Here is a 26,341-nt window from a genome sequence, read left to right on the forward strand (position 1 = left end):
GGGACAGGGATGGGGACAGGGGGACAGGGGGACAGGGATGGGGACAGGGGGACAGGGGGACAGAGGGACAGGGGGACAGGGATGGGGACAGAGGGACAGAGGGACAGGGGACAGGGGGACAGGGGGACAGAGGGACAGGGGGACAGGGATGGGGACAGAGGGACAGGGGGACAGAGGGACAGGGGGACAGGGATGGGGACAGGGGGACAGGGGGACAGAGGGACAGGGGGACAGGGATGGGGACAGAGGGACAGAGGGACAGGGGACAGGGGGACAGGGGGACAGAGGGACAGGGGGACAGGGATGGGGACAGAGGGACAGGGGGACAGAGGGACAGGGGGACAGGGATGGGGACAGAGGGACAGAGGGACAGGGGGACAGAGGGACAGGGGGACAGGGGGACAGGGATGGGGACAGGGATGGGGACAGGGGACAGGGGACAGAGGGACAGAGGGACAAAGGGACAGAGGGACAGAGGGACAGGGAGACAGAGGGACAGAGGGACAGAGGGACAGGGGGACAGGGATGGGGACAGGGGGACAGGGATGGGGACAGGGATGGGGACAGGGGACAGGGGGACAGGGGGACAGGGGGACAGAGGGACAGGGGGACAGGGGGACAGAGGGACAGAGGGACAGGGGGACAGGGGGACAGAGGGACAGAGGGACAGGGGGACAGGGGACAGGGGGACAGGGGGACAGGGGGACAGGGATGGGGACAGAGGGACAGAGGACAGGGGGACAGGGGACAGGGGGACAGGGATGGGGACAGAGGGACAGGGATGGGGACAGAGGGACAGAGGGACAGGGGGACAGGGGGACAGGGGGACAGGGGGACACTGAGGGCGTTGGGGCCATTGGGGACATCCCAGGGGACATTGGGGACACGGGAGGGGGTTGGGAAATTGGGGGACACTGAGGGGACATTGGGGACGGGGGGGACATTGGGGACACTGAGGGGACATCTGGACAGGGGGGAACATTGGGGACACGGGGGGGGACACTGGGGACACGGGGGGGACATTGGGGACACTGAGGGGACATTGGGGACGGGGGGGACACTGGGGACACGGGGGGGACATTGGGGACACGGGGGGGACATTGGGGACAGGGGGCGCGCGGGGGGCGGTGCCGCGCGGGGGGGCGGGGTTGCCGTTGTCCCCGCCCCCCGTGTCCCCCCTCCCCATCCCCGCTCCGAACGGAGCCGAACCCGAGCCCGAGCGGAGCCGAACGGAGCCGAACCCGAGCCCGAGCGGAGCCGAACCCGAGCTCTAACGGAGCCGAGCGCAGCCGAGCCCCAGCCCGAGCGGAGCCGAACGGAACCGAACGGAGCCGAACCCGAGCTCTAACGGAGCCGAGCGCAGCCGAGCCCGAGCCCGAGCGCAGCCGAACCGGAGCCGAACCCTCCCTAAGCGGAGCCGAACCCTCCCGAAGAGGGGCCGAACGCAGCCGAACCGCGCCGAAGCGGAGCCGAACCGAGCCCGAACCCTCCCGAGGCCGCACCGAGCGGAGCCGAACCGAGCCCGAACGCTCCCGAAGAGGGGCCGAACCCTCCCGAGGCGGAGCCGAGCGGAGCCGAGCGCGGGCGGGGGCGCGGGGCCCCGGCGGCCGCTGGAGCGATGCTGAGGCCCGGCCCGGTGAGTGGGACCCCCCCAGTACGGACCAGTAACCCCCCTCCCCCTCCCCAGTCCCGACCAGTAACCCCCCTCCCCCCTCCCAGTACGGACCAGTAACCCCCCTCCCCCCTCCCAGTAACCCCCCATCCCCTCCCAGTCTGGACCAGTAACCCCCCTCCCCCCGCCATTAACCCCCCTCCCCCCTCCCAGTATGGACCAGTAACCCCCATCCCCCCTCCCAGTAACCCCCCTCCCCCCTCCCAGTATGGACCAGTAACCCCCATCCCCCCTCCCAGTAACCCCCCTCCCCCCTCCCAGTATGGACCAGTAACCCCCCTCCCCTCCCAGTAACCCCCTTCCCCCCTCTCAGTCCGGACCAGTAACCCCCATCCCCCCTCCCGGCTCGGCCCCGGCCCCCCCGCATCCCCCTCCCAGTCCCTCCCAGTATGGACCAGTATGGACCAGTATGGACCAGTCCCTCCGCATCCTCCCCCCAGTCCCCTCCCAGTCCATCCCAGCCCATCCCAGTCCCCCCCAGTTCCCCCCCAGTCCCCCCCAGACCCCCCCAGTCCATCCCAGTTCGGCCCCGGCTCCTTTTGGGGGTTCTCGGGGGGGGGGTCGCTTCCATGGGGTCGTTTTGGGGTCCCCGTTTTGGGGGGGTCAGTTTGAGGCTGTGAATTTTGGGGGGGTCGTTTTGGGGTCCCCGTTTTGGGGGGGGTCAGGTTGGGGCTCTGAATTTTGGGGGGTCAGTTTGAGGCTGTGAATTTGGGGGGGGTCGTTTTGGGATTGTGAATTTTGGGGGTCCCCATTTTTGGGGGGTCTTTTGAGGCTCTGAATTTTGGGGGGTCAGTTTGAGGCTGTGAATTTTGGGGGGGGTCAGTTTGAGGCTCTGAATTTTGGGGGGGTCGTTTTGGGGGTCCCCATTTTGGGGGTCCCCGTTTTTGGGGGGTCAGTTTGAGGCTGTGAATTTTGGGGGGGTCGTTTTGGGATTGTGAATTTTGGGGGTCCCCATTTTTTTGGGGGGGGGTTTAGGGGGTCCCCATTTTTGGGGGGGGTCGTTTGAGGTTGTGAATTTTGGGGGGGAGGGTCAGTTTGGGGTCCCCATTTTTGGGGGTCCCCGTTTTGGGGGTCCCCGTTTTGGGGTCCCCGTTTTTGGGGGGTCGTTTGAGGTTGTGAATTTTGGGGGGTCGTTTTGGGGGTCCCCATTTTGGGGGTCCCGTTTTTTGAGGGGGGGTTTAGGGGGTCCCCATTTTTGGGGGGGGGGCGTTTGAGGTTGTGAATTTTGGGGGGGAGGGTCAGTTTGGGGTCCCCATTTTGGGGGTCCCCGTTTTGGGGTCCCCGTTTTTTGGGGGGTCAGTTTGGGGCTGTGAATTTTGGGGGGTCAGTTTGGGGTCCCCATTTTGGGGGTCCCATTTTGGGGGGGTCAGTTTGGGGGTCCCCATTTTGGGGGTCCCGTTTTTTGGGGGGGGTTTAGGGGGTCCCCATTTTGGGGGTCGTTTGGGGGGGGTTTAGGGGGTCCCCGTTTTGGGGGGGTCGTTTGGGGGTCCCCATTTTTGGGGGGGGGGGGCGAGGCCTGGCCCCGATCCCCCCCAAAAATTCCTGTGGGGACCCCCCGGGCCTGGGGGAGAGCCCCGAGGGGGAGGGGCGGGCACAGGTGTGTGCACAGGTGTGTACAGGTGTGCACGGGCGGGGGAACAGGTGTGTGTACAGGTGTGTACACAGGTGTGTACAGGTGTGTACAGGTGTGCAAGGGGGGGGGACAGGTGTGTGCACAGGTGTGCACAGGTGTGCAATGGGGGAACAGGTGTGTGCACAGGTGTGCAAGGGGGGGGCACAGGTGTGTGCACAGGTGTGTGTACAGGTGTGCAAGGGCGGGGGAACAGGTGTGTGTACAGGTGTGTACAGGTGTGTGTACAGGTGTGTACACAGGTGTGTGCAGGTGTGCACAGGTGTGCAAGGGGGGGGCACAGGTGTGTGTACAGGTGTGTGTACAGGTGTGTGTACAGGTGTGTACAGGTGTGCAATGGGGGGAACAGGTGTGTGTACAGGTGTGTACAGGTGTGCAAGGGGGGGGAACAGGTGTGTGTACAGGTGTGTGTACAGGTGTGTACAGGTGTGTGTACAGGTGTGTGCACAGGTGTGTACAGGTGTGTACATGTGTACAGGTGTGCACAGGTGTGCAAGGGGGGGGCACAGGTGTGTGTACAGGTGTGCACAGGTGTGCAAGGGGGGGGAACAGGTGTGTGCACAGGTGTGCAAGGGGGGGCACAGGTGTGTGTACAGGTGTGTACAGGTGTGTGCACAGGTGTGTACAGGTGTGCAAGGGGGGGCACAGGTGTGTGTACAGGTGTGTACAGTTGTGCACAGGTGTGCAAGGGGGGGAACAGGTGTGTGTACAGGTGTGTACAGGTGTGTACATGTGTACAGGTGTGTACAGGTGTGCAAGGGGGGGAACAGGTGTGTGTACAAGTGTGTGCACAGGTGTGCACAGGTGTGCACAGGTGTGCAAGGGGGCAGGCACAGGTGTGTGCACAGGTGTGCAAAGGTGTGCACAGGTGTGCAATGGGGAACAGGTGTGTACAGGTGTGCAAAGGTGTGCACAGGTGTGCAAAGCTGTGTAAAAGTGGGGCTCAGGTGTGTGTACAGGTGTGCAAGGGTGTGCAAGGGTGTGTACAGGTGTGTGCAGGTGTGTACAGGTGTGCAAGGGGGGAACAGAACAGGTGTGCAAAGGTGTGCACAGGTGTGTGTACAGGTGTGCACAGGTGTGTACAGGTGTGCAAAGGTGTGCAAAAGTGGGGCTCGGGTGTGTGCACAGGTGTGCAAGGGAGGGGCCACAGGTGCGTACAGGTGTGCAAAGGTGTGCGCAGGTGTGTAAAGGGGGGAAAAATGGGGTCACAGGTGTGTACAGGTGTGTACAGGTGTGTGCACAGGTGTGTGTACAGGTGTGTAAAGGGGGAAAAGAGGGGGTCACAGGTGTGTACGGTGTGCAAAGGTGTGCGCAGGTGTGTACAGGTGTGCACAGGTGTGTACAGGTGTGTGCACAGGTGTGCAAAAGTGGGGCTCAGGTGTGTGCACAGGTGTGCAAGAGAGGGGCCACAGGTGCGTGCAGGTGTGCACAGGTGTGTACAGGTGTGTAACAGTAGGGCTCAGGTGTGTGCACAGGTGTGCAGTGGGGGTCACAGGAGTGTACAGGTGTGCACAGGTGTGTACAGGTGTGTAACGGTAGGGCTCAGGTGTGTGCACAGGTGTGCAGTGGGGGTCACAGGAGTGTACAGGTGTGCACAGGTGTGCTCAGGTGTGCACAGGTGTGTACAAAGCGGGGTCCCAGGTGTGTTCGGGGGTCCCAGGTGTACACAGGGGGGGCACAGGTGTGCACGGGTGTGCCCAGGTGTGCCCAGGTGTGCAAAGAGGGGTCACAGGTGTGTCCCCAGGTGTGTACAGGTGTGCAAAGGTGTCCCCAGGTGTGCCCAGGTGTCCCCAGGTGTGCCCAGCTCTGGCCCCGCCCCTTTTCACACTTCCCAGGTGCATTTTGGGGTCTCCAGGTGGATTTTGGGATCTCAGGTGGATTTTGGGGGTCCCTCAGGTGGATTTTGGGGGTCCCTCAGGTGGATTTTGGGGTGTCCAGGTGGATTTTTGGGGGTGCCCGGGTGGATTTTGAGATTCCGATGAGTTTTTTGGGGGTCTCCAGGTGGATTTTGGGATTTCAAGTTGATTTTGGGATCCCCGGGTGAATTTTTTGGGGGTCTCCAGGTGGATTTTGGGGTTCCTCAGTTGAGTTTTGGATTCCCCAGGTGGATTTTGGGTCTCTCAGGTGGATTTTGGGGTGTCCAGGTGGATTTTGGGTCTCTCAGGTGGATTTTGGGATCCCAATGAGTTTTTGGGGGTCTCCAGGTGGATTTTGGGGTTTCTCAGTTGAGCTTTGGGATCTCGAGGTGGATTTTGGGGTTCTCAATGTGGTTTTGGGGGCCTCCAGGTGGACCTTGGGTCCCTCAGTTGGATTTTGGGATCTCCAGTTGGATTTTGGGGTTCCCAATGTGGTTTTGGGGGCCTCCAGGTGAATTTTTTGGGGTCTCCAGGTGGATTCTGGGGGCCTCCAGGTGGATTTTGGAATCCCCAGGTGGATTTTGGGGTCTCAGGTGGGTTTCTCAGTTGAGTTTGGGGGTCCCTCAGGTGGATTTTGGGTTCCCCAGGTGGATTTTGGGATCCTGATGCGTTTTTGGGATCTCCAGGTGGATTTGGGGGTCCCTCAGGTGGATTTTGGGATCTCCAGGTTGGGGTCCTCAGAGGGATTTCGGGGTTCCCAATGTGGATTTTGGGTTCCCCAGGTGGATTTTTGGGGGTCCTCAGGTGGATTTTGAGATTCCGATGAGTTTTTGGGGGTCTCTCAGGTGGATTTTGGGGTCTCCAGTTGGATTTTTGGGGTCTCCAGTTGAGTTTTGGGTTCCCCAGTTGGATTTTGGTGTCTCCAGGTGGATTTTGGGATCCTCAGGTGGATTTTGGGGTGTCCAGTTGGATTTTTGGGGTCTCCAGGTGGATTTTGGGGTCTCCAGTTGAGTTTTGGGTCCCCCAGGTGAATTTTGGGGTCTCAGGTGGGTTCCCCAGGTGGATTTTGGGTTCCCCAGGTGGATTTTGGGGTTCCTCAGTGGAGTTTTGGGATCTCCAGGTGGATTTTTGGAATCTCCAGCTGGATTTTGGGGTTCCTCAATTGAGTTTGGGCATCTCCAGGTGGGTTTTGGGATCTCGAGGTGAATTTTGGGGTCTCCAGGTGGTTTTGGGGTTCCTCAGTTGAGTTTTGGGTTCCCCAGGTGGATTTTGGGTCCCTCAGATGGATTTTGGGTTCCCCAGGTGGATTTTGGGGTCCCTCAGTTGAGTTTTCGACTCCTCAGGTGGATTTTGGGGATCCCCAGGTTGATTTTAGGATCTCAAGGGGGACTTTGGGTCCCTCAGGTGGATTTTGGGGTCCCTCAGGTGGATTTTGGGGTGTCCAGGTGGATTTTTGGGGGTGCCTGGGTGGATTTTGAGATTCCGATGAGTTTTTTGGGGGTCTCCAGGTGGATTTTGGGATTTCAAGTTGATTTTGGGATCCCTGGGTGAATTTTTTGGGGGTCTCCAGGTGGATTTTGGGTCCCTCAGGTGGATTTTGGGGTCTCCAGGTGGATTCTGGGGGCCTCCAGGTGGATTTTGGGATCTCCAGGTGAATTTTGGGGTCTCAGGTGGGTTTCTCAGTTGAGTTTGGGGGTCCCTCAGGTGGATTTTGGGATCTCCAGGTTGGGGTCCTCAGAGGGATTTCGGGGTTCCCAATGTGGATTTTGGGGTCCCCAGGTGGATTTTGGGGTCCTCAGGTGGACTTCGGGTCTCCAGGTGGATTTTGGGGTCTCCAGGTTGGGGTCTCCAGGTGGATTTTGGGATCCTGATGCGTTTTTGGGATCTCCAGGTGGATTTGGGGGTCTCCAGGTGGATTTTGGGATCTCCAGGTGGATTTTGGGGTTCTTCAGTTGAGTTTTGGGGTCTCCAGGTGGATTTCGGGGTCCTCAGGTGGATTTTGGGATCTCCAGGTGGATTTTGGGGTTCCTCAGTTGAGTTTTGGGATCCCCAGGTGGATTTTGGGGTCCTCAGGTGGGTTCCCCAGGTGGATTTTGGGGTCCCTCAGTTGGATTTTGGGGGTCTCCAGGTGGATTTTGGGGGTCCCTCAGGTGGATTTTGGGGTGTCCAGGTGGATTTTTGGGGGTGCCCGGGTGGATTTTGAGATTCCGATGAGTTTTTTGGGGGTCTCCAGATGGATTTTGGGATCCCGATGAGTTTTTGGGATGTCCAGGTGGATTTTGGGGTCCCAGTGTGGTTTCGGGGTCCCTCAGGTGGATTTTGGGATCCTGATGAGTTTTTGGGGGTCCCTCAGGTGGATTTTGGGATCCTGATGAGTTTTTGGCATCTCGAGTTGGATTTTGGGATACCCAGGTGGATTTTGGGGGTCCCTCAGGTGGATTTTGGGGTCTCCAGTTGGATTTTTGGGGTCTCCAGGTGGATTTTGGGGTCTCCAGTTGAGTTTTGGGGTCTCCAGGTGGATTTTGGGGTCTCAGGTGGGTTCCCCAGGTGGATTTTGGTGTCTCCAGGTGGATTTTGGGATCCTGATGAGTTTTTGGCATCTCGAGTTGGATTTTGGGGTCTCCAGGTGGATTTTGGGTCCCCAGGTGGATTTTGGGGGTCTCCAGGTGGATTTTGGGGGTCCCCAGGTGGTTTTGGGGTTCTTCACTTGAGTTTTGAGATCCTCAGGTGGATTTTGGGATCTCGAGTTGGATTTTGGGGTCTCCAGGTTGGGGTCCCCAGGTTGATTTTGGGATCCCGATGAGTTTTTGGGATCTCCAGCTGGATTTTGGGGTTCCTCAATTGAGTTTGGGCATCTCCAGGTGGGTTTTGGGATCTCGAGGTGAATTTTGGGATCCCAAGGTGGATTTTGGGGTGTCCAGGTGGATTTTGGGGTTCCTCAGTTGAGTTTGGGGATCCCCAGGTGGATTTTGGGGTGTCCAGGTGGATTTTGGGATCTCCAGGTGGATTTTTGGGGGTGTCCAGGTGGATTTTGGGATCTCCAGGTGGCTTTTGGGATCCCCAGGTGGATTTTGGGATCTCCAGGTGGATTTTGGGATCTCCAGCTGGATTTTGGGGTTCCTCAGTGGAGTTTTGGGTTCCCCAGGTGGATTTTGGGTCCCTCAGGTGGATTTTGGGGTCCCTCAGTTGGATTTTGGAGGTCTCCAGTTGGATTTGGGGGTCCCTCAGGTGGATTTTGGGGTGTCCAGGTGGATTTTTGGGGGTGCCCGGGCGGATTTTGAGATTCCGATGAGTTTTTTGGGGGTCTCCAGGTGGATTTTGGGATTTCAAGTTGATTTTGGGGTCTCCAGTTGGATTTTGGGGTTCCTCAGTTGAGTTTTGGGGTCCCCAGGTGGATTTTGGGGTTCTTCAGTTGAGTTTGGGCATCTCCAGGTGGATTTTGGGGTCTCCAGGTGGTTTTGAGGTTCCTCAGTTGAGTTTTGGACTCCTCAGGTGAATTTTGGGGATCCCCAGGTCGATTTTAGGATCTCAAGGTGGATTTTGGGTCCCTCAGGTGGATTTTGGGTTCCCCAGGTGGATTTTGGGGGTCCCCAGGTGGATTTTGGGGTGTCCAGGTGGATTTTGGGGTTCCTCAGTGGAGTTTTGGGGTCCCCAGGTGCATTTTGGGGTCTCCAGGTGGATTTTGGGTTCCCCAGGTGGATTTTGGGATCTCCAGGTGGATTTTGGGGATCCCCAGGTGGATTTTGGGGTCTCCAGGTGGATTTTGGGGGTCTCCAGGTGGATTTTGGGATTTCAAGTTGATTTTGGGGCCTCCAGGTGGATTTTGGGATCTCTAGGTGGATTTTGGGGTTCCTCAGTTGAGTTTTGGGGTCCCCAGGTGGATTTTGGGGGTCTCCAGGTGGTTTTGGGGTTCCTCAGTTGAGTTTTTGGGATCTCCAGGTGGATTTTGAGATTCCGATGAGTTTTTTGGGGGTCTCTCAGGTGGATTTTGGGGTTCCTCAGTTGAGTTTTGGTATCCCCAGGTGGATTTTGGCATCTCCAAGTGGATTTTGGGGTCCCAATGTGGTTTTGGAGATCCTCAGGTGGATTTTGGGGTCTCCAGGTTGGGATCCCCAGGTGGATCTTGAGATCCCGATGAGTTTTTGGGGGTCCCTCAGGTGGATTTTGGGGTCTCCAGGTGGATTTTGGGGTCTCCACGTGGTTTTGGGGTTCCTCAGTTGAGTTTGGGGATCTCCAGGTGGATTTTGGGGTGTCCAGGTGGATTTTGGGATCTCCAGGTGGATTTTGGGGTTCTTCAGTTGAGTTTTGGGATCTCCAGGTGGATTTTGGGGTCCCCAGGTGGATTTTGGGGTCCCCAGGTGCATTTTGGGGATACCCAGGTGGATTTTGGGGGTCTCCAGGTGGATTTTGGGGTCCCTCAGTTGAGTTTGGGGATCTCCAGGTGGATTTTGGGGTCCCTCAGGTGGATTTTGGGGTTCCTCAGTTGAGTTTTGGACTCCTCAGGTGGATTTTGGGGATTCCCAGGTCGATTTTAGGATCTCAAGGGGGACTTTGGGTCCCTCAGGTGGATTTTGGGGGTCTCCAGGTGGATTTTGGGGTCCCCAGGTGGATTTTGGGGGGTGCCCGGGTGGATTTTGAGATTCTGATGAGTTTTTTGGGGGTCTCCAGGTGGATTTTGGGATTTCAAGTTGATTTTGGGATCTCCAGGTGGATTTTGGGGTTCCTCAGTTGAGTTTTGGGGTCCCCAGGTGCATTTTGGGATCTCCAGGTGGATTTTGGGGTCCCCAGGTGGATTTTGGGGTCTCCAGGTGGATTTTGGGGTTCCTCAGTGGAGTTTTGGGGTCCCCAGGTGCATTTTGGGGATACCCAGGTGGATTTTGGGGGTCTCCAGGTGGATTTTGGGGTTCCTCAGTGGAGTTTTGGGGTCTCCAGGTGGATTTTGGGGTTCCTCAGTGAAGTTTTGGGGTCCCCAGGTGGATTTTGGGGTCTCCAGGTGGATTTTGGGGGTCTCCAGGTGGATTTTGGGGTCTCCAGGTGGATTTTGGGGGTCTCCAGGTGGATTTTGGGGTCCCCAGGTGGATTTTGGGGTTCCTCAGTGGAGTTTTGGGGTCCCCAGGTGCATTTTGGGGTCCCCAGGTGGATTTTGGGGTCCCCAGGTGCATTTTGGGGATACCCAGGTGGATTTTGGGGGTCTCCAGGTGGATTTTGGGGTTCCTCAGTGGAGTTTTGGGGTCTCCAGGTGGATTTTGGGGTTCCTCAGTGGATTTTGGGGGTCTCCAGGTGGATTTTGGGGTTCCTCAGTGAAGTTTTGGGGTCCCCAGGTGGATTTTGGGGTCTCCAGGTGCATTTTGGGGTCCCCAGGTGGAATTTTGGGGTCCCCAGGTGGATTTTGGGGGTCTCCAGGTGGAATTTTTGGGCTCCTGGGGTCGTTTCGGGCTCCCCTTGGGGTTTTTGGGGCTCCCCGTGTGGATTTTGGGGGTCCCAGGGAGTTTTGGGGGTGTTTGGGGGGGGGTCTCAGAGTTTTCTGGGGGTCCCGAGTGGATTTTGGGGTGCCTTGGGGGGTTTTGGGGGTCCCGAGTGGATTTTGGGGTGTCTTGGGGTGCTCAGGGGATTTTTGGGGGGGTCTTGAGCATCCGAGGGGTCCCGGGGGTCTTTTGGGGGATTTTGGGGGGGTCTCGGAGCCGTCTCGGGGATTTTGGGGGGTCCTGGAGCCGTTCCGAGGGGTTCTGGGGGGTCCGGGGGGGTTCTGAGGGTCCTGGAGTCGTTCTGGGGGGTCTCGGGGGAGTTTTGGGGGGTTCTGAGGGTCCTGGAGCCGTTCCGGGGGTCCCGGGGGGGTCCCGGTTGATTCCAGGGGGGGTCTGGAGCCGTTCCGGGGGTCCCGGTCGGTTCCGGTTGGTTCCGGTTGGTTCCGGGGGGGTTTTGGGGGGTTCTGGAGCCGTTCCGGGGGTCCCGGTCGGTTCCGGTTGGTTCCGGGGGGTTCTGGGGGGGGTCTGGATCCGTTCTGGGGGTCTCGGGTGGTTCCGGTCGGTCCCGGTTGGTTCCGGTTGGTTCCGGTCGGTCCCGGGGGGCTCTAGAGCCGTTCTGGGGGTCCCGGTCGGTCCCGGTTGGTCCCGGGGGGTCCCGGGGGGGATCTGGAGCCGTTCTGGGGGTCCCGGCCGGTTCCGGTCGGTCCCGGGGGGGCTCTGGAGCCGTTCCGGGGGTCCCGGGTGGTTCCGGTTGGTCCCGGTCGGTTCCGGGGGGTTCTGGGGGGGGTCTGGATCCGTTCTGGGGGTCTCGGGTGGTTCCGGCTGGTTCCGGTCGGTCCCGGGGGGTTCTGGAGCCGTTCCGGGGGTCCCGGGGGGTCCCGGTCGGTCCCGGTCGGTCCCGGGGGGGTCCCGGAGGGGCTCTGGATCCGTTCCGGGGGTCCCGGTTGGTCCCGGTCGGTTCCGGTCGGTCCCGGTCGGTCCCGGTCGGTCCCGGGGGGGGTCCCGGGGGGGGTCCCGCGGCTGCGGCGGCGCGCGCGGAGCGCTGGGGGAGGGGCGGGGATCGGGGGGAGGGGGAGCAGGAAGGGGAAGGGGGGGAGGGCAGGAAGGAGCGGGGGAGGGGGAGGGGGCGGAGGAGGAGGAGGAGGGGGAGGGGGGAGGGGGGAGGGGGAGGGAGGGGGTGGGGGAGGGGCGGCCGGAGCTGCGCGGCCCCGGCGAGGCCCGGGGGGGGTGCGGGGTAAGGCCGGGGCTGGGGGGGGAGGGGACAGGGGTGGGGGAGGGGATGGGGGGGGTGGGGGAGGGGATTGGGGGGGGGGGGGGGCTTTGCACGCGCGCGCGGGGATTGGGGGGGGGGGGGATTTTTTGGGGGGGGGAGGGGCGCGCGTGTAAGGCCGGGAAAGGGGGAGGGGGGGGAGGGCTTTGCACGCCCGCGTGAGCGCGATTTTGGGGGGGGGGGGGGCTCCAAATCCCCGCCCCTCCCCCCCCAACCCCCCCCCAAAAAAAAATCTCGGAGCTTTCGGGGACCCTCCCCCCAAACCCCCCCCCCGGGACCCCCAAAACCCCCCCGGGGACCCCCAAAATCCCCCCGGGACCCCCAAAACCCCCCCGGGGACCCCCAAAACCCCCCTGGGGACCCCCAAAACCCCCCCGGACCCCCAAAACCCCCCCGGGACCCCCCAAACCATTCAGCCCCCTCAGGGACCCCCCCCCCCAAAACCTTCCTGACCCCTTGGGGACCCCAGACCCCCCAAATCTCCTCCTGGGGACCCCCAAATCTCCCCAGGAGGTTTTGGGGTCCCCCCTGAGACCCCCAGACCCTCCTGAGCCATCCTGGGACCCCCCTGAGCCACTTTTGTCCCACTGGGGACCTCTGGGGACCCCCAGAACCCCGAATCTCCCCCAGACCTCCAAAATCTCCCCCTGGAGATCCCCAAATCTCCTCCTGGGGACCCCCAAACCCCCAAATCTCTCCCAAACCCCCCCAAATCTCCCCCTGGGAACCCCCAAATCCCCCCCAACCCCCCAAAATCTCCTCCCAAACCCCCACATCTTCCCCTAGAAACCCCCAAACAACCCCCAAACCCCCCAAATCTCCCCCCAAACCCCCCAAACCCCACCTGGGAACCCCCAAATCTCCCCCAAATCTCCCCCAAATCCCCAAAATCTCCCCCTGGGAACCCCCCCAAACCCCCCCCAAATCACCCCCAACCCCCCTAAACCCCCCCCCAAACCCCCCAAATCTCTCCCCAAACTCCCCCAAATCCCCAAATCTCCACCTGGGAATCCCCAAATCTCCCCCTCAGAACCCCCAAATCCCCCCCAAACCCCCCAAGTCCCCCCCAAAACCCCCAAATCCCCCCAAATCCCCCCAAACCTCCCAAATCTCCCCAAATTTTCCCTCAACCCCCCCAAATCCCCCCCAAACCCCCCAAATCTCCCTCTAGAAACCCCCAAATCCCCCCAAATCTCCCTCTGAGGACCCCCAAACCCCCAAACCTCCCCAAACCCCCCAAATCTCCCCCCAAATCCCCCTGGGAACCCCCAATCCCTCCAAACCTCCCCCAACCTCCCCAAATCTCCCCCCAAACCCCCCAAATCCCCACCAAAACCTCCCCCAACCCCCCCAAAGCCCCCAAATCCCCCCCCCAAATCCCCCTAGGAAACCCCAACCCCCCAAATCTCCCCCTGGGAACCCCCAAACCCCCCCAAATCTCCCCCAAACCTCCCCAAAATCCCCCCCAAACCCACCAAATCTCCCCCCAAATCTCCCCCCAACCCCCCCAAATCTCCCCCCCAAACCCCCCAAATCTCCCCCTGGGAACCCCTAAATCCCCCCAAACTTCCCCCAAACCCCCAAAATCTCTCCCCAACACCCCCAAATCCCCACCAAATCCCCCCCAAATCTCCCCCAAATCCCTCCAAATCTCCCCCAAACCCCCCAAATCTCCCCCCAAATCCCCCTAGGAAACCCCAACCCCCCAGATCTCCCCCTGGGAACCCCCAAATCTCCCCCTAGGGACACCCAAACCCCCCAAATCCCCCCAAACCCCCCAGATCTCCCCTCAAATCCCCCTGGGAACCCCCAATCCCTCCAAACCTCCCCAAATCTCCCCCCAAACCCCCAAATCTCCCTCTAGAAACCCCCAAATCCCCCCAAATCTCCCTCTGAGGACCCCCAAACCCCCAAATCTCCCCCTGGAAACCCCCAAATTCCCTCAAACCCCCCAAATCCCCCCAACACCTCCAAATCTCCTCCTGGGAATCCCCAAACCCCTCAAACCTCCCCCAAATCTCCCCCCAACCCCCCCAAATCTCCCCCCAAATCTCCCCCCAACCCCCCCAAATCTCCCCCAAACCCCCCAAATCTCCCCCTGGGAACCCCTAAATCCCCCCAAACTTCCCCCAAACCTCCCCAAAATCCCCCCCCAACCCCCCCAAACCGCCCCCAACCCCCCCAAATCTCCCCCAACCCCCCCAAATCTCCCCCCAACCCCCCCAAATCTCCCCCCAACCCCCCCAAATCTCCCCCCAACCCCCCAAACCTCCCCCCAACACCCCCCAAACCGCCCCCAAACCCCCCAAACCTCCCCCCAACCCCCCCAAATCTCCCCCAAACCCCCCAAATCTCCTCCTGGGAATCCCCAAACCCCTCAAATCTCCCCCAAACCCCCCAAATCTTCCCCCAACCCCCCCAAATCTCCCCCCAACCCCCCCAAACCGCCCCCAACCCCCCCAAACCGCCCCCAACCCCCCCAAATCTCCCCCCAACCCCCCGAAACCACCCCCAACCCCCCCAAATCTCCCCCCAACCCCCCCAAACCGCCCCCAACCCCCCCAAATCTCCCCCCAACCCCCCCAAACCGCCCCCAACCCCCCCAAATCTCCCCCCAAGCCCCCCCGCAGTGACTCCCCCTCCCCACTTTTCTCCCCCCCCCGCCCCGCCCCCCGTTTTTTTCTCCAGCACCACCCGGGCCGCTGAAGCCGGCGATGCCCCTGGCCCCCGGCGGCGCCGCCCGGGCTCCTCCGTGAGGGAATGGCGCGGCCGCCCCGGCGCCCGTCCCGGCGGCTCCCGGCTCCCGTCCTGCCGCTGCTGCTGCTGCTGGCCGCCCTGGCCCGGCTACCGGCCACCGCCGCTTCCTGGCCGCCGGCGGCGGCGGCGGCGGCGCCCACGCCCTGCCCGGCCGCCTGCACCTGCAGCAACCAGGCCAGCCGGGTGATCTGCACCAGGAGGGAGCTGCTGGAGGTGCCGCAGAGCATCTCGGTCAACACCCGCTACCTGAACCTGCAGGAGAACCACATCCAGGTGATCCGCACCGACACCTTCAAGCACCTGCGGCACCTGGAGATCCTCCAGCTCAGCAGGAATCTGGTGCGGAAGGTGGAGGTGGGAGCCTTCAACGGCTTGCCCAACCTCAACACGCTGGAGCTGTTCGACAACCGGCTGACCACGGTGCCCACGCAGGCCTTCGAGTACCTGTCCAAGCTGCGGGAGCTGTGGTTGAGGAACAACCCCATCGAGAGCATCCCCAGCTACGCCTTCAACCGCGTGCCCTCGCTGCGGCGGCTGGACCTGGGCGAGCTGAAGCGGCTGGAGTACATCTCGGAGGCGGCTTTCGAGGGCTTGGTCAACCTGCGCTACCTCAACCTGGGCATGTGCAACCTGAAGGAGATCCCCAACCTGACGGCGCTGGTGAGGCTGGAGGAGCTGGAGCTCTCCGGGAACCGCCTGGGCCGGGTGCGGCCGGGCTCCTTCCAAGGCCTGGGGAGCCTGAGGAAGCTGTGGCTGATGCACGCGCGGGTGGCGGCGGTGGAGCGCAACGCCTTCGACGACCTGAAGGCGCTGGAGGAGCTGAACCTGGCGCACAACGACCTGGCCTCGCTGCCCCACGACCTCTTCGCCCCGCTGCACCGGCTGGAGCGCGTCCACCTGCACCACAACCCCTGGCGCTGCGACTGCGACGTGCTGTGGCTCAGCTGGTGGCTGCGGGAGACGGTGCCCAGCAACACCAGCTGCTGCGCCCGCTGCCACGCGCCGCCGGCGCTGCGCGGCCGCTACCTGGGCGAGCTGGAGCCGGGCCACTTCACCTGCTACGCGCCGGTCATCGTGGAGCCGCCGGCCGACCTCAACGTCACCGAGGGCATGGCGGCCGAGCTGAAGTGCCGGACGGGCACGGCCATGACGTCGGTGAATTGGTTGACGCCCAACGGGACGCTGATGACGCACGGCTCGTACCGGGTGAGGATCTCGGTGCTGCACGACGGCACGCTCAACTTCACCAACGTCACCGTGCAGGACACCGGGCAGTACACCTGCATGGTCACCAACGCCGCCGGCAACACCACGGCCACCGCCACGCTCAACGTCTCGGCCGCCGACGCCGCCGCCGCCGCCGCCGCCGCCGCCGCCGCCACCGGTTACACCTACTTCACCACCGTCACCGTGGAGACCACCGAGGGCGCCGGCGGCGACGAGCAAGCCCCCCAAACCCCCGCGGCGCCCACCGCCGCCGGCTGGGAACCGGCCGGCGCCTCCACGGCCGCCCCGGCCACCCGCGCCACCGGCAAACCTTTCACCGTGCCCATCACGGCGGCGGCCGGCGCGGCGGCGGCCGGAGGGGGTCTCCAAGATCTGGACGACGTCTTGAAGACCACCAAGATCATCATCGGCTGCTTCGTGGCCATCACCTTCATGGCCGCCGTCATGCTGGTGGCCTTCTACAAGCTCCGCAAGCAGCACCAGCGGCACAAGCACCGCGGCGGCCCCGCCCGCGCCGTGGAGATCGTCAACGTGGAGGACGAGCTGGCCGGCGGCCCCGCGGGCGGCAGCGGCGGCGGCGCCGGAGGGAGCGCCGGGACGGGCGGGGACAACCGGCTGGCGCTGCCGGCTCTGGAGAGGGAGCACCTGGACAGGTACGCGGCGCTGGCCGCGCACTACGGCGGGCCGGCGGCGGCGCTGGGCTGCGGGAAGACGCCGCTGCTCAACTCGGTGCACGAGCCGCTGCTGTTCAAGAGCCCGTCCAAGGAGAACGTGCAGGAGACGCAGATTTAGGGGGGTTTTTGGGTTTTTTTGGGGGGGTTTTGGGGTTTTTTTGGGGTTTTTTTGGGGGTTTTTTGGGGGGGGGTGTTGGCGGTGTGGAGGATTTTGGGGGGATGGGGAGCGGAGAGGGAGGGGAGAACTCTGGAGGAATGGGGGAGAGGCTGGAAAAATGGGGGGAAACTCCGGAAAATGGGGGACAACTCCAAAAAATGAGAGGAAACTCCGGAAAATGGGGTGAAACCCCGGAAAAATGGGAGGAAACTCCAGAAAAATGAGGGGAAACTCTGGAAAATGAGAGGAAACTCTGGAAAAATGAAGGGAAACTCCCAAAAATGGGGTGAAACTCCGGAAAAATGGGGTGAAACTATGGAAAAATGGGGGAAACTCCAAAAAATGAGAGGAAACTCCGGAAAATGGGGGACAACTCCAAAAAATGAGAGGAAACTCCGGAAAATGGGGTGAAACTCTGGAAAAATGAAGGGAAACTCCCAAAAATGGGGTGAAACCCCGGAAAAATGGGAGGAAACTCTGGAAAATTGGGGGGAAACTCCCAAAAATGTGAGGAAACTCCGGAAAAATGGGGGAAACTCCAAAAAATGGGGGAGACTCCGGAAAATGAGGGGAAACTCTGGAAAAATGGGGTGAAACTCCAGAAAAATGTGGAGAGATGGTGGAAAAATGGGGTGAAACTCCGGGAAATGGGGTGAAACTCTGGAAAAATGAAGGGAAACTCCAGGAAAATGGGGGAGACTCTGGAAAAATGGGGGGAAACTCCCAAAAATGGGGTGAAACTCCGGGAAAATGTGGAGAGATGGTGGAAAAATGGAAGGAAACTCCGGAGAAATGCGAGGAAACCCTGGAAAAAAATGGGAGGAAACTCTGGAAAATGAGAGGAAACTCCGGAAAAATGGGGGAAACTCTGGAAAAATGTGAGGAAACTCCGGAAAATTGGGGGGAAACTCCAAAAAATGAGAGGAAACTCCAAAAAATGGGAGGAAACTCCGGAAAATGAGGGGAAACTGGAAAAATGGGGGAAACTCTGGAAAATGGGGTGAAACTCCAGAAAAATGGGGGGAAACTCTGGAAAAATGTGAGGAAACTCCGAAATGTGGAGAAATGCTGAAAAAAGGGAGGGAGACTCCGGAAAAATGGGGAGGAAACTCTGGAAAAAAATGGGGGAAACTCTGTAAAATGAGGGGAAACTCCAAAAAATGGGAGGAAACTCTGGAAAAATGTGAGGAAACTCCAAAATGTGGAGAAATGCTGGAAAAATGGGAGGAAACTCTGGAAAAATGGGGTGAAACTCCGGAAAATGAAGGGAAACACAAAAAATGGGAGGAAACTCCGGAAAATGAGGGGAAACTCAAAAATGTGGAGAGATGGTGGAAAAATGGGGGGGAAACGCTGGAAAAATGGGGTGAAACTCCGGAAAAATGAAGGGAAACACCAAAAAATGGGAGGAAACTCCGGAAAATGAGGGGAAACTCCAAAAAAATGGGAGGAAACTCCAAAAAATGGGGGAGATGATGGAAAAATGGGGGGAAACTCTGGAAAAATGGGAGGAAATTCCAAAAAATGTGGAGAAACGCTGGAAAAATGGAGGGAAATTGAGGAAAATGAGGCAAAACTCAAAAAAATGTGAGGAAACTCTGGAAAATGAAGGGAAACTCTGGAAAATGGGAGGAAACTCCGGAAAATGAAGGGAAACTCCAGGAAAAATGAGTGGAAACTCCAGGAAAATGGGGAGAAACTCTGGAAAAATGGGGGAGACTCCGGAAAAATGAGAGAAAACACCAAAAAATGAAGGGAAACTCCGGAAAAATGGGAGGAAACTCCGGAAAAATGGGAGGAAATTCCAGGAAAATGAAGGGAAACTCCGGAAAAATGGAGGAAACTCCAAAAAATGTGGAGAGATGCTGGAAAAATGGAGGGAGACTCCAGAAAAATCCGGGGAGGCTCCAAAAAAATGAGGGAAAACTCTAAAAAATTGTGGAGACGCTCCAGGAAAATGGGGGGAAACTCCAAAAATTGAGGACTCCGGAGAAATGAGGGGAAAATCCCGGAAAAATGGGAGGAAACTCCAGGAAAATGCGGAGAGACGTCGGAGAAATGGGAGGAAACTCCGGGAAAATTCCAGGAAATTCCGGAAAAGTTCCAGGAAATTCCAGAAAAATTCGTGGAGGCTCCAAAAAAACGTGGAGAGACTCCGGAAAAATGGGGGGAGACTCCGGGAAAACGCAGAGAGACTCTGGAAAAAATCCAGGAAAACGCGGGAATCGCTCCAGGAAAAGTCGGGGGAGGCTCCGGAAAATGCGGAGAGACTTTGGAAAAATGTTGGGAGACTCTTGGAGATTTTGGGGGGGAAAACGCTGGAAAATGTGGGGGAGGCACCCCCAAAAAATGAGGGAAAACTCCCAAAAAATGGGGGGGAAAAACCCAAAAATGGGGGGGAAAAAAATCCCCAAAAATGGGGGAAAAAAACCCCCAAAAATGGGGAAAAAAACCCCAAAAAATGGGGAAACCCCCCCCCCCCCCAAAATGTGGGAGGAACTCCTGGAAAAAAAGATGAAGAAAAGCTAAAAAAAAAAATGTGTGGAAACCCCCCAAAAATGTGGTGAAACCCCCCCCCCCCCCCAAAAAAAAAAAGCGGGGGAAACCCTTAAAAAAATGGAGGAAACCCTAAAAAAATTGGGGGGAAACCCCCCCAAAAAAATCCAGAAAAATTTGGGGGACCCCTCCCCCCCCCCCAAAAAAAATTTTAGGGGACCCCCCCCTGGAACTGTGGAGATGGAGGAAACCCCCCCCCAAAAAATGAGGGGAAACCCCCAAAAAATGGGGGGACCCCCCCAAAATCCCCGAAGGATGGACTTGAAGACCCCCAAAAATGGGGGTGAGACCCCCCCCCCCCAAAAAAAAAACCCCCACGGACTTGGAACTGACCCCACCCCCCCCCAAAAAAATTTGGGGTGCGGGACCCCCCCCCTCAAGTGCGGGACTGAAGAGGAGCCCCCCAAAAATGGGGGTGGGACCCCCAAAAATGGGGGTGGGACCCCCCCCACCCCCCCAAAAAAAGAAGACGGACTTGGACTGACCCCACCCCCCCCCCCCCCAAAAAAAATTTGGGGTGCGCGGGACCCTCCCCTCCCCCCCCCCCCCTTCTGCGGACTCGGAGTTGACCCCTCCCCCACACCCCAAAAAAAATTCGGGAGGGAATTTGGGGACCCCCCCCCCCCCAAATTAAAATCGGAGAGCCCAAAAATGGGGAAACCCCCCCCAAAATTAAAATCGGAGACCCCAAAAATGGGGAAAACCCCCCCAAAATTAAAATCGGAGAGCCCAAAAATGGGGAAACCCCCCCAAAATTAAAATCGGAGAGCCCAAAAATGGGGAAACCCCCCCCAAAAATAAAATCGGAGAGCCCAAAAATGGGGAAACCCCCCCCAAAATTAAAATCGGAGACCCCAAAAATGGGGAACCCCCCCCCAAAAATTGAAATTTGGAGCCTCCCAAAAAATGGAAGATTTGGGGATCCCCCCCCCCCCCCAAAATCTGAGCCCAAAACCCCAAAAATTGGACCCAAAAGTCCGGATTTGACCCCAAAACCCAAAAATTGAACCCAAAAGTCCAAATTTGACCCCGAAATTCCCAAAATTTGACTCCAAATTCCCAAAATTTGACTCCAAAATGCCAAAATTTGAGCCCAAAACCCCAAATTCGACCCCAAAACTCTGAAAATTGAACCCAAAATTCCAAATTTCACCCCAAAACCCCCAAATTTGACCCCGAAAGTCCCAAAATTGGAGCTCGAGACCCAAAATTTGACCCCAAAACCCCCAAAATTGGACCCAAAAGTCCAAAATTGACCCCAAAACCCCAAACTCAAGCACGAAACCCCAAAAATTGGAGCCTGAAACCCCAAATGTGACCCCAAAACCCCAAATTTGACCCCAAAAGGCCAAAATTGACCCCAAATCCCCAAAATTGGACCCAAAAAATCAGAATTTGACCCCAAGTTCTCCAAATTTGACCCCAAAAATCAAAATTTGACACCAAACCCCCCAAATTTGGATTCAAAAAATCAGAATTTGGACCCCAAACCCCCCTAATTTGACCCCGAAATTCCCAAAATTGAACCCCAAAACCCCAAAATTTTACCCAAAAATTTGACCCCAAAAGTCCAAATTTCACCCAGATCCCCAAAACTGGAGATCAAAACCCCAAATTTGACCCCAAAAGTCAAAACTTGACACCAAACCCCCCCAAATTCAACCCCAAAACCCCAAAATTGGACCCTGAACCTCCAAATGTGACCCCAAAATCCCAAAATTTGACCCCAAAAATTGAACCCAAAAGTCCGGATTTGACCCCAAAACCCAAAAATTGAACCCAAAAGTCCAAATTTGACCCCGAAATTCCCAAAATTTGACCCCAAAATCCCAAAATTTCAGCCCAAAACCCGAAAATTTGAGCCCAAAATCCCAAATTCGACCCCAAAACTCTGAAAATTGAACCCAAAATTCCAAATTTGACCCAAAAACCCCAAATTTGACCCTGAAAGTCCCAAAATTGGAGCTCGAGACCCAAAATTTGACCCCAAAACCCCCAGAATTGGACCCAAAAGTCCAAATTTGACCCCAAAACCCCAAACTCAAGCACGAAACCCAAAAAATTGGAGCCTGAAACCCCAAATGTGACCCCAAAACCCCAAAATTTGACCCCAAAAGGCCAAATTTGACCCCAAATCCCCAAAATTGGACCCAAAAAGGCCAAAATTGGACCCAAAAAATCAGAATTTGACCCCAAGTTCTCCAAATTTGACCCCAAAAATCAAAATTTGACACCAAACCCCCCAAATTTGGATTCAAAAAATCAGAATTTGGACCCCAAACCCCCCTAATTTGACCCCAAAATTCCCAAAATTGAACCCCAAAACTCCAAATTTAACCCCAGAATTTGACCCCAAAAGTCCAAATTTGACCCAGATCCCCAAAACTGGAGATCAAAACCCCAAATTTGACCCCAAAAGTCAAAACTTGACACCAAACCCCCCCAAATTCAACCCCAAAACCCCAAAATTGGACCCTGAACCTCCAAATGTGACCCCAAAATCCCAAAATTTCACCCCAAAAATTGAACCCAAAAGTCCGGATTTGACCCCAAAACCCAAAAATTGAACCCAAAAGTCCAAATTTGACCCCGAAATTCCCAAAATTTGACTCCAAATTCCCAAAATTTGACTCCAAAATCCCAAAATTTGAGCCCAAAACCCCAAATTCGACCCCAAAACTCTGAAAATTGAACCCAAAATTCCAAATTTGACCCAAAACCCCCAAATTTGACCCTGAAAGTCCCAAAATTGGAGCTCGAGACCCAAAATTTGACCCCAAAACCCCCAGAATTGGACCCAAAAGTCCAAATTTGACCCCAAAACCCCAAACTCAAGCACGAAACCCCAAAAATTGGAGCCTGAAACCCCAAATGTGACCCCAAAACCCCAAATTTGACCCCAAAAGGCCAAAATTGACCCCAAATCCCCAAAATTGGACCCAAAAAATCAGAATTTGACCCCAAGTTCTCCAAATTTGACCCCAAAAATCAAAATTTGACACCAAACCCCCCAAATTTGGATTCAAAAAATCAGAATTTGGACCCCAAACCCCCCTAATTTGACCCCGAAATTCCCAAAATTGAACCCCAAAACCCCAAAATTTTACCCAAAAATTTGACCCCAAAAGTCCAAATTTCACCCAGATCCCCAAAACTGGAGATCAAAACCCCAAATTTGACCCCAAAAGTCAAAACTTGACACCAAACCCCCCCAAATTCAACCCCAAAACCCCAAAATTGGACCCTGAACCTCCAAATGTGACCCCAAAATCCCAAAATTTGACCCCAAAAATTGAACCCAAAAGTCCGGATTTGACCCCAAAACCCAAAAATTGAACCCAAAAGTCCAAATTTGACCCCGAAATTCCCAAAATTTGACCCCAAAATCCCAAAATTTCAGCCCAAAACCCGAAAATTTGAGCCCAAAATCCCAAATTCGACCCCAAAACTCTGAAAATTGAACCCAAAATTCCAAATTTGACCCAAAAACCCCAAATTTGACCCTGAAAGTCCCAAAATTGGAGCTCGAGACCCAAAATTTGACCCCAAAACCCCCAGAATTGGACCCAAAAGTCCAAATTTGACCCCAAAACCCCAAACTCAAGCACGAAACCCAAAAAATTGGAGCCTGAAACCCCAAATGTGACCCCAAAACCCCAAAATTTGACCCCAAAAGGCCAAATTTGACCCCAAATCCCCAAAATTGGACCCAAAAAGGCCAAAATTGGACCCAAAAAATCAGAATTTGACCCCAAGTTCTCCAAATTTGACCCCAAAAATCAAAATTTGACACCAAACCCCCCAAATTTGGATTCAAAAAATCAGAATTTGGACCCCAAACCCCCCTAATTTGACCCCAAAATTCCCAAAATTGAACCCCAAAACTCCAAATTTAACCCCAGAATTTGACCCCAAAAGTCCAAATTTGACCCAGATCCCCAAAACTGGAGATCAAAACCCCAAATTTGACCCCAAAAGTCAAAACTTGACACCAAACCCCCCCAAATTCAACCCCAAAACCCCAAAATTGGACCCTGAACCTCCAAATGTGACCCCAAAATCCCAAAATTTCACCCCAAAAATTGAACCCAAAAGTCCGGATTTGACCCCAAAACCCAAAAATTGAACCCAAAAGTCCAAATTTGACCCCGAAATTCCCAAAATTTGACTCCAAATTCCCAAAATTTGACTCCAAAATCCCAAAATTTGAGCCCAAAACCCCAAATTCGACCCCAAAACTCTGAAAATTGAACCCAAAATTCCAAATTTGACCCAAAACCCCCAAATTTGACCCTGAAAGTCCCAAAATTGGAGCTCGAGACCCAAAATTTGACCCCAAAACCCCCAGAATTGGACCCAAAAGTCCAAATTTGACCCCAAAACCCCAAACTCAAGCACGAAACCCCAAAAATTGGAGCCTGAAACCCCAAATGTGACCCCAAAACCCCAAATTTGACCCCAAAAGGCCAAAATTGACCCCAAATCCCCAAAATTGGACCCAAAAAATCAGAATTTGACCCCAAGTTCTCCAAATTTGACCCCAAAAATCAAAATTTGACACCAAACCCCCCAAATTTGGATTCAAAAAATCAGAATTTGGACCCCAAACCCCCCTAATTTGACCCCGAAATTCCCAAAATTGAACCCCAAAACCCCAAAATTTTACCCAAAAATTTGACCCCAAAAGTCCAAATTTCACCCAGATCCCCAAAACTGGAGATCAAAACCCCAAATTTGACCCCAAAAGTCAAAACTTGACACCAAACCCCCCCAAATTCAACCCCAAAACCCCAAAATTGGACCCTGAACCTCCAAATGTGACCCCAAAATCCCAAAATTTGACCCCAAAAATTGAACCCAAAAGTCCGGATTTGACCCCAAAACCCAAAAATTGAACCCAAAAGTCCAAATTTGACCCCGAAATTCCCAAAATTTGACCCCAAAATCCCAAAATTTCAGCCCAAAACCCGAAAATTTGAGCCCAAAATCCCAAATTCGACCCCAAAACTCTGAAAATTGAACCCAAAATTCCAAATTTGACCCAAAAACCCCAAATTTGACCCTGAAAGTCCCAAAATTGGAGCTCGAGACCCAAAATTTGACCCCAAAACCCCCAGAATTGGACCCAAAAGTCCAAATTTGACCCCAAAACCCCAAACTCAAGCACGAAACCCAAAAAATTGGAGCCTGAAACCCCAAATGTGACCCCAAAACCCCAAATTTGACCCCAAAAGTCATAATTTGACACCAAACCCCCCAAATTCAACTCCAAAACCCCAAAATTTGACCCCAAAACCCCAAAATTTGACCCCAAATCCCCAAAATTGGCCCCAAAAAATCAGAATTTGACCCCAAGTTCTCCAAATTTGACCCCAAAAATCAAAATTTGACACCAAACCCCCCAAATTTGGATTCAAAAAATCAGAATTTGGACCCCAAACCCCCCTAATTTGACCCCGAAATTCCCGAAATTGAACCCCAAAACTCCAAATTTAACCCCAAAACCCCGAAATTTTACCCAAAAATTTGACCCCAAAACCCCAAATTTGACCCAAATCCCAAAAATTTGACCCAAAAAATCCAAATTTTACCCCCAAAACCCCAAATTTGACCCCAAAACCCCAAATTTGACCCCAAACCCCCAAAATTTGAGCCCAAAAATCAGAATTTGGACCCCAAGTCCCCCAAATTTGACCCAAAAAATTCAACCCCAAAACGTCAAATTTGACCCCAAATCCCTGAAATTTGACCCGAAAAATCAGAATTTGGACCCCAAAACCCCAAAATTTGGAGCCTGACACCCAAAATTTGACCCCAAAAGGCCAAGTTTGACCAAAATCCCCAAAATTTGACCCAAAAAATCCGAATTTGGAACCCAAAACCCCAAAATTGGAGCCTAAAACCCCAAATTTGACCCAAAAAGTCCAAATTTGGACCCCAAATCCCTGAAATTTGACCCAAAAAATCAAAATTTGACCCAAATCCCCGAAATTCAACCCCAAAACTCCCAAAATTTGACCCCAAAACCCCAAAATTTGACCCCAAAATTTGATCCCAAGAGGCCAAATTTCACCCCAAAACCCCAAAATTGACCCAAATTCCCAAAATTGGAGCCTAAAACCCCAAATTCGACCCCAAAAATCCGAATTTGGACCCCAAAATCCCAAAAATTGACCCAAAACCCCAAAATTTGTCCCCAAAATTGGAGCCTGAAACCCCAAATTTGACCCCAAAACCCCAAAATTGGACCCAAAAAATCCCAATTTGGACCCCAAAATCCCCCAAATTCAACCTCAAAACCCCAAAATTTGACCCCAAAACTCCCAAAATTTGACCTTAAAAGTCCAAATTTGACCCCAAAACCCCAAATTTGACCCAAACCCCCAAAATTTGGAGCCCGAAACCCCAAATTTGAACCCAAAATTTGACCCGAAAAGGCCAAATTTGACCAAAAGCCCCAAAATTTGACCCAAAAAATCTGAATTTGGAAGCCAAAAATCCCAAAATTTGAACCCAAAACCCCAAAATTTGACCCCAAAATTTGACCCCAAAAGGCCAAATTTAACCCCAAAACCCCAAAATTTGACCCCAAAAATCAAAATTTGACCCCAAAACCCCAAAATTTGATTGAAATCCCCAAAATTTGACCCAAAAAATCAGAATTTGGACCCCTGATCCCCCCCAATTCGACCCCAAAACCCCAAAATTTGACCCAAAAAATCAGAATTTTGACACCAAAATTTGACACCAAAATCCCCAAAATTTGACCCAAAAATTTGACCCCAAAAGGCCAAAATTTGACCCGAAAAATCAAAATTTGGACCCCAAAACCCCAAAATTTGACCCCAAAACCCCAAATTTGGACCCGAAAAATCAAAATATGACACCAAATCCCCCAAAATTTGACCCAAAAAGTCCGAATTTGGACCCCAAATCCCTGAAATTTGACCCCAAATCCCCCAAAATTTCACCCCAAAACCTCAAAATTTCACCCCAAAGCCCCAAAATTGTCCCAAATTCCTAAAATTGGAACCTAAAACCCCAAATTTGGACCCAAAAAATCAGAATTTGGACCCC

At 55.4% G+C, this 26,341-nt stretch overlaps 2 protein-coding genes across 2 annotated transcripts; one reads left to right on the forward strand and one right to left on the reverse strand.

Annotated features, from left to right (window-relative positions):
* The first annotated feature begins 1,281 nt into the window (after nt 1–1,281).
* Nucleotides 1,282–16,683, forward strand: LRRC4B (leucine rich repeat containing 4B). The gene is made up of 2 exons (XM_086871627.1): nt 1,282–1,636; nt 14,582–16,683. Exon 2 carries the CDS (start codon nt 14,654–14,656, stop codon nt 16,667–16,669), a length of 2,016 nt encoding a protein of 671 aa, XP_086727753.1. The 5' UTR covers nt 1,282–1,636; nt 14,582–14,653; the 3' UTR covers nt 16,670–16,683.
* Nucleotides 16,684–17,021: 338 nt separating this feature from the next.
* Nucleotides 17,022–24,502, reverse strand: LOC147647565 (uncharacterized). Its single transcript, XM_086871553.1, has 4 exons — nt 24,424–24,502; nt 18,056–19,315; nt 17,841–17,956; nt 17,022–17,081 (listed from the first exon to the last, which is right to left on the reverse strand). Exons 1-4 carry the CDS (start codon nt 24,500–24,502, stop codon nt 17,022–17,024), a joined length of 1,515 nt encoding a protein of 504 aa, XP_086727679.1.
* Nucleotides 24,503–26,341: the final 1,839 nt, after the last annotated feature.

This window comes from Cyanistes caeruleus, chromosome 36 (assembly GCF_971803275.1).
Source record: "Cyanistes caeruleus chromosome 36, bCyaCae1.hap1.1, whole genome shotgun sequence".
NCBI classification, from domain to species: Eukaryota; Metazoa; Chordata; class Aves; order Passeriformes; family Paridae; genus Cyanistes; species Cyanistes caeruleus.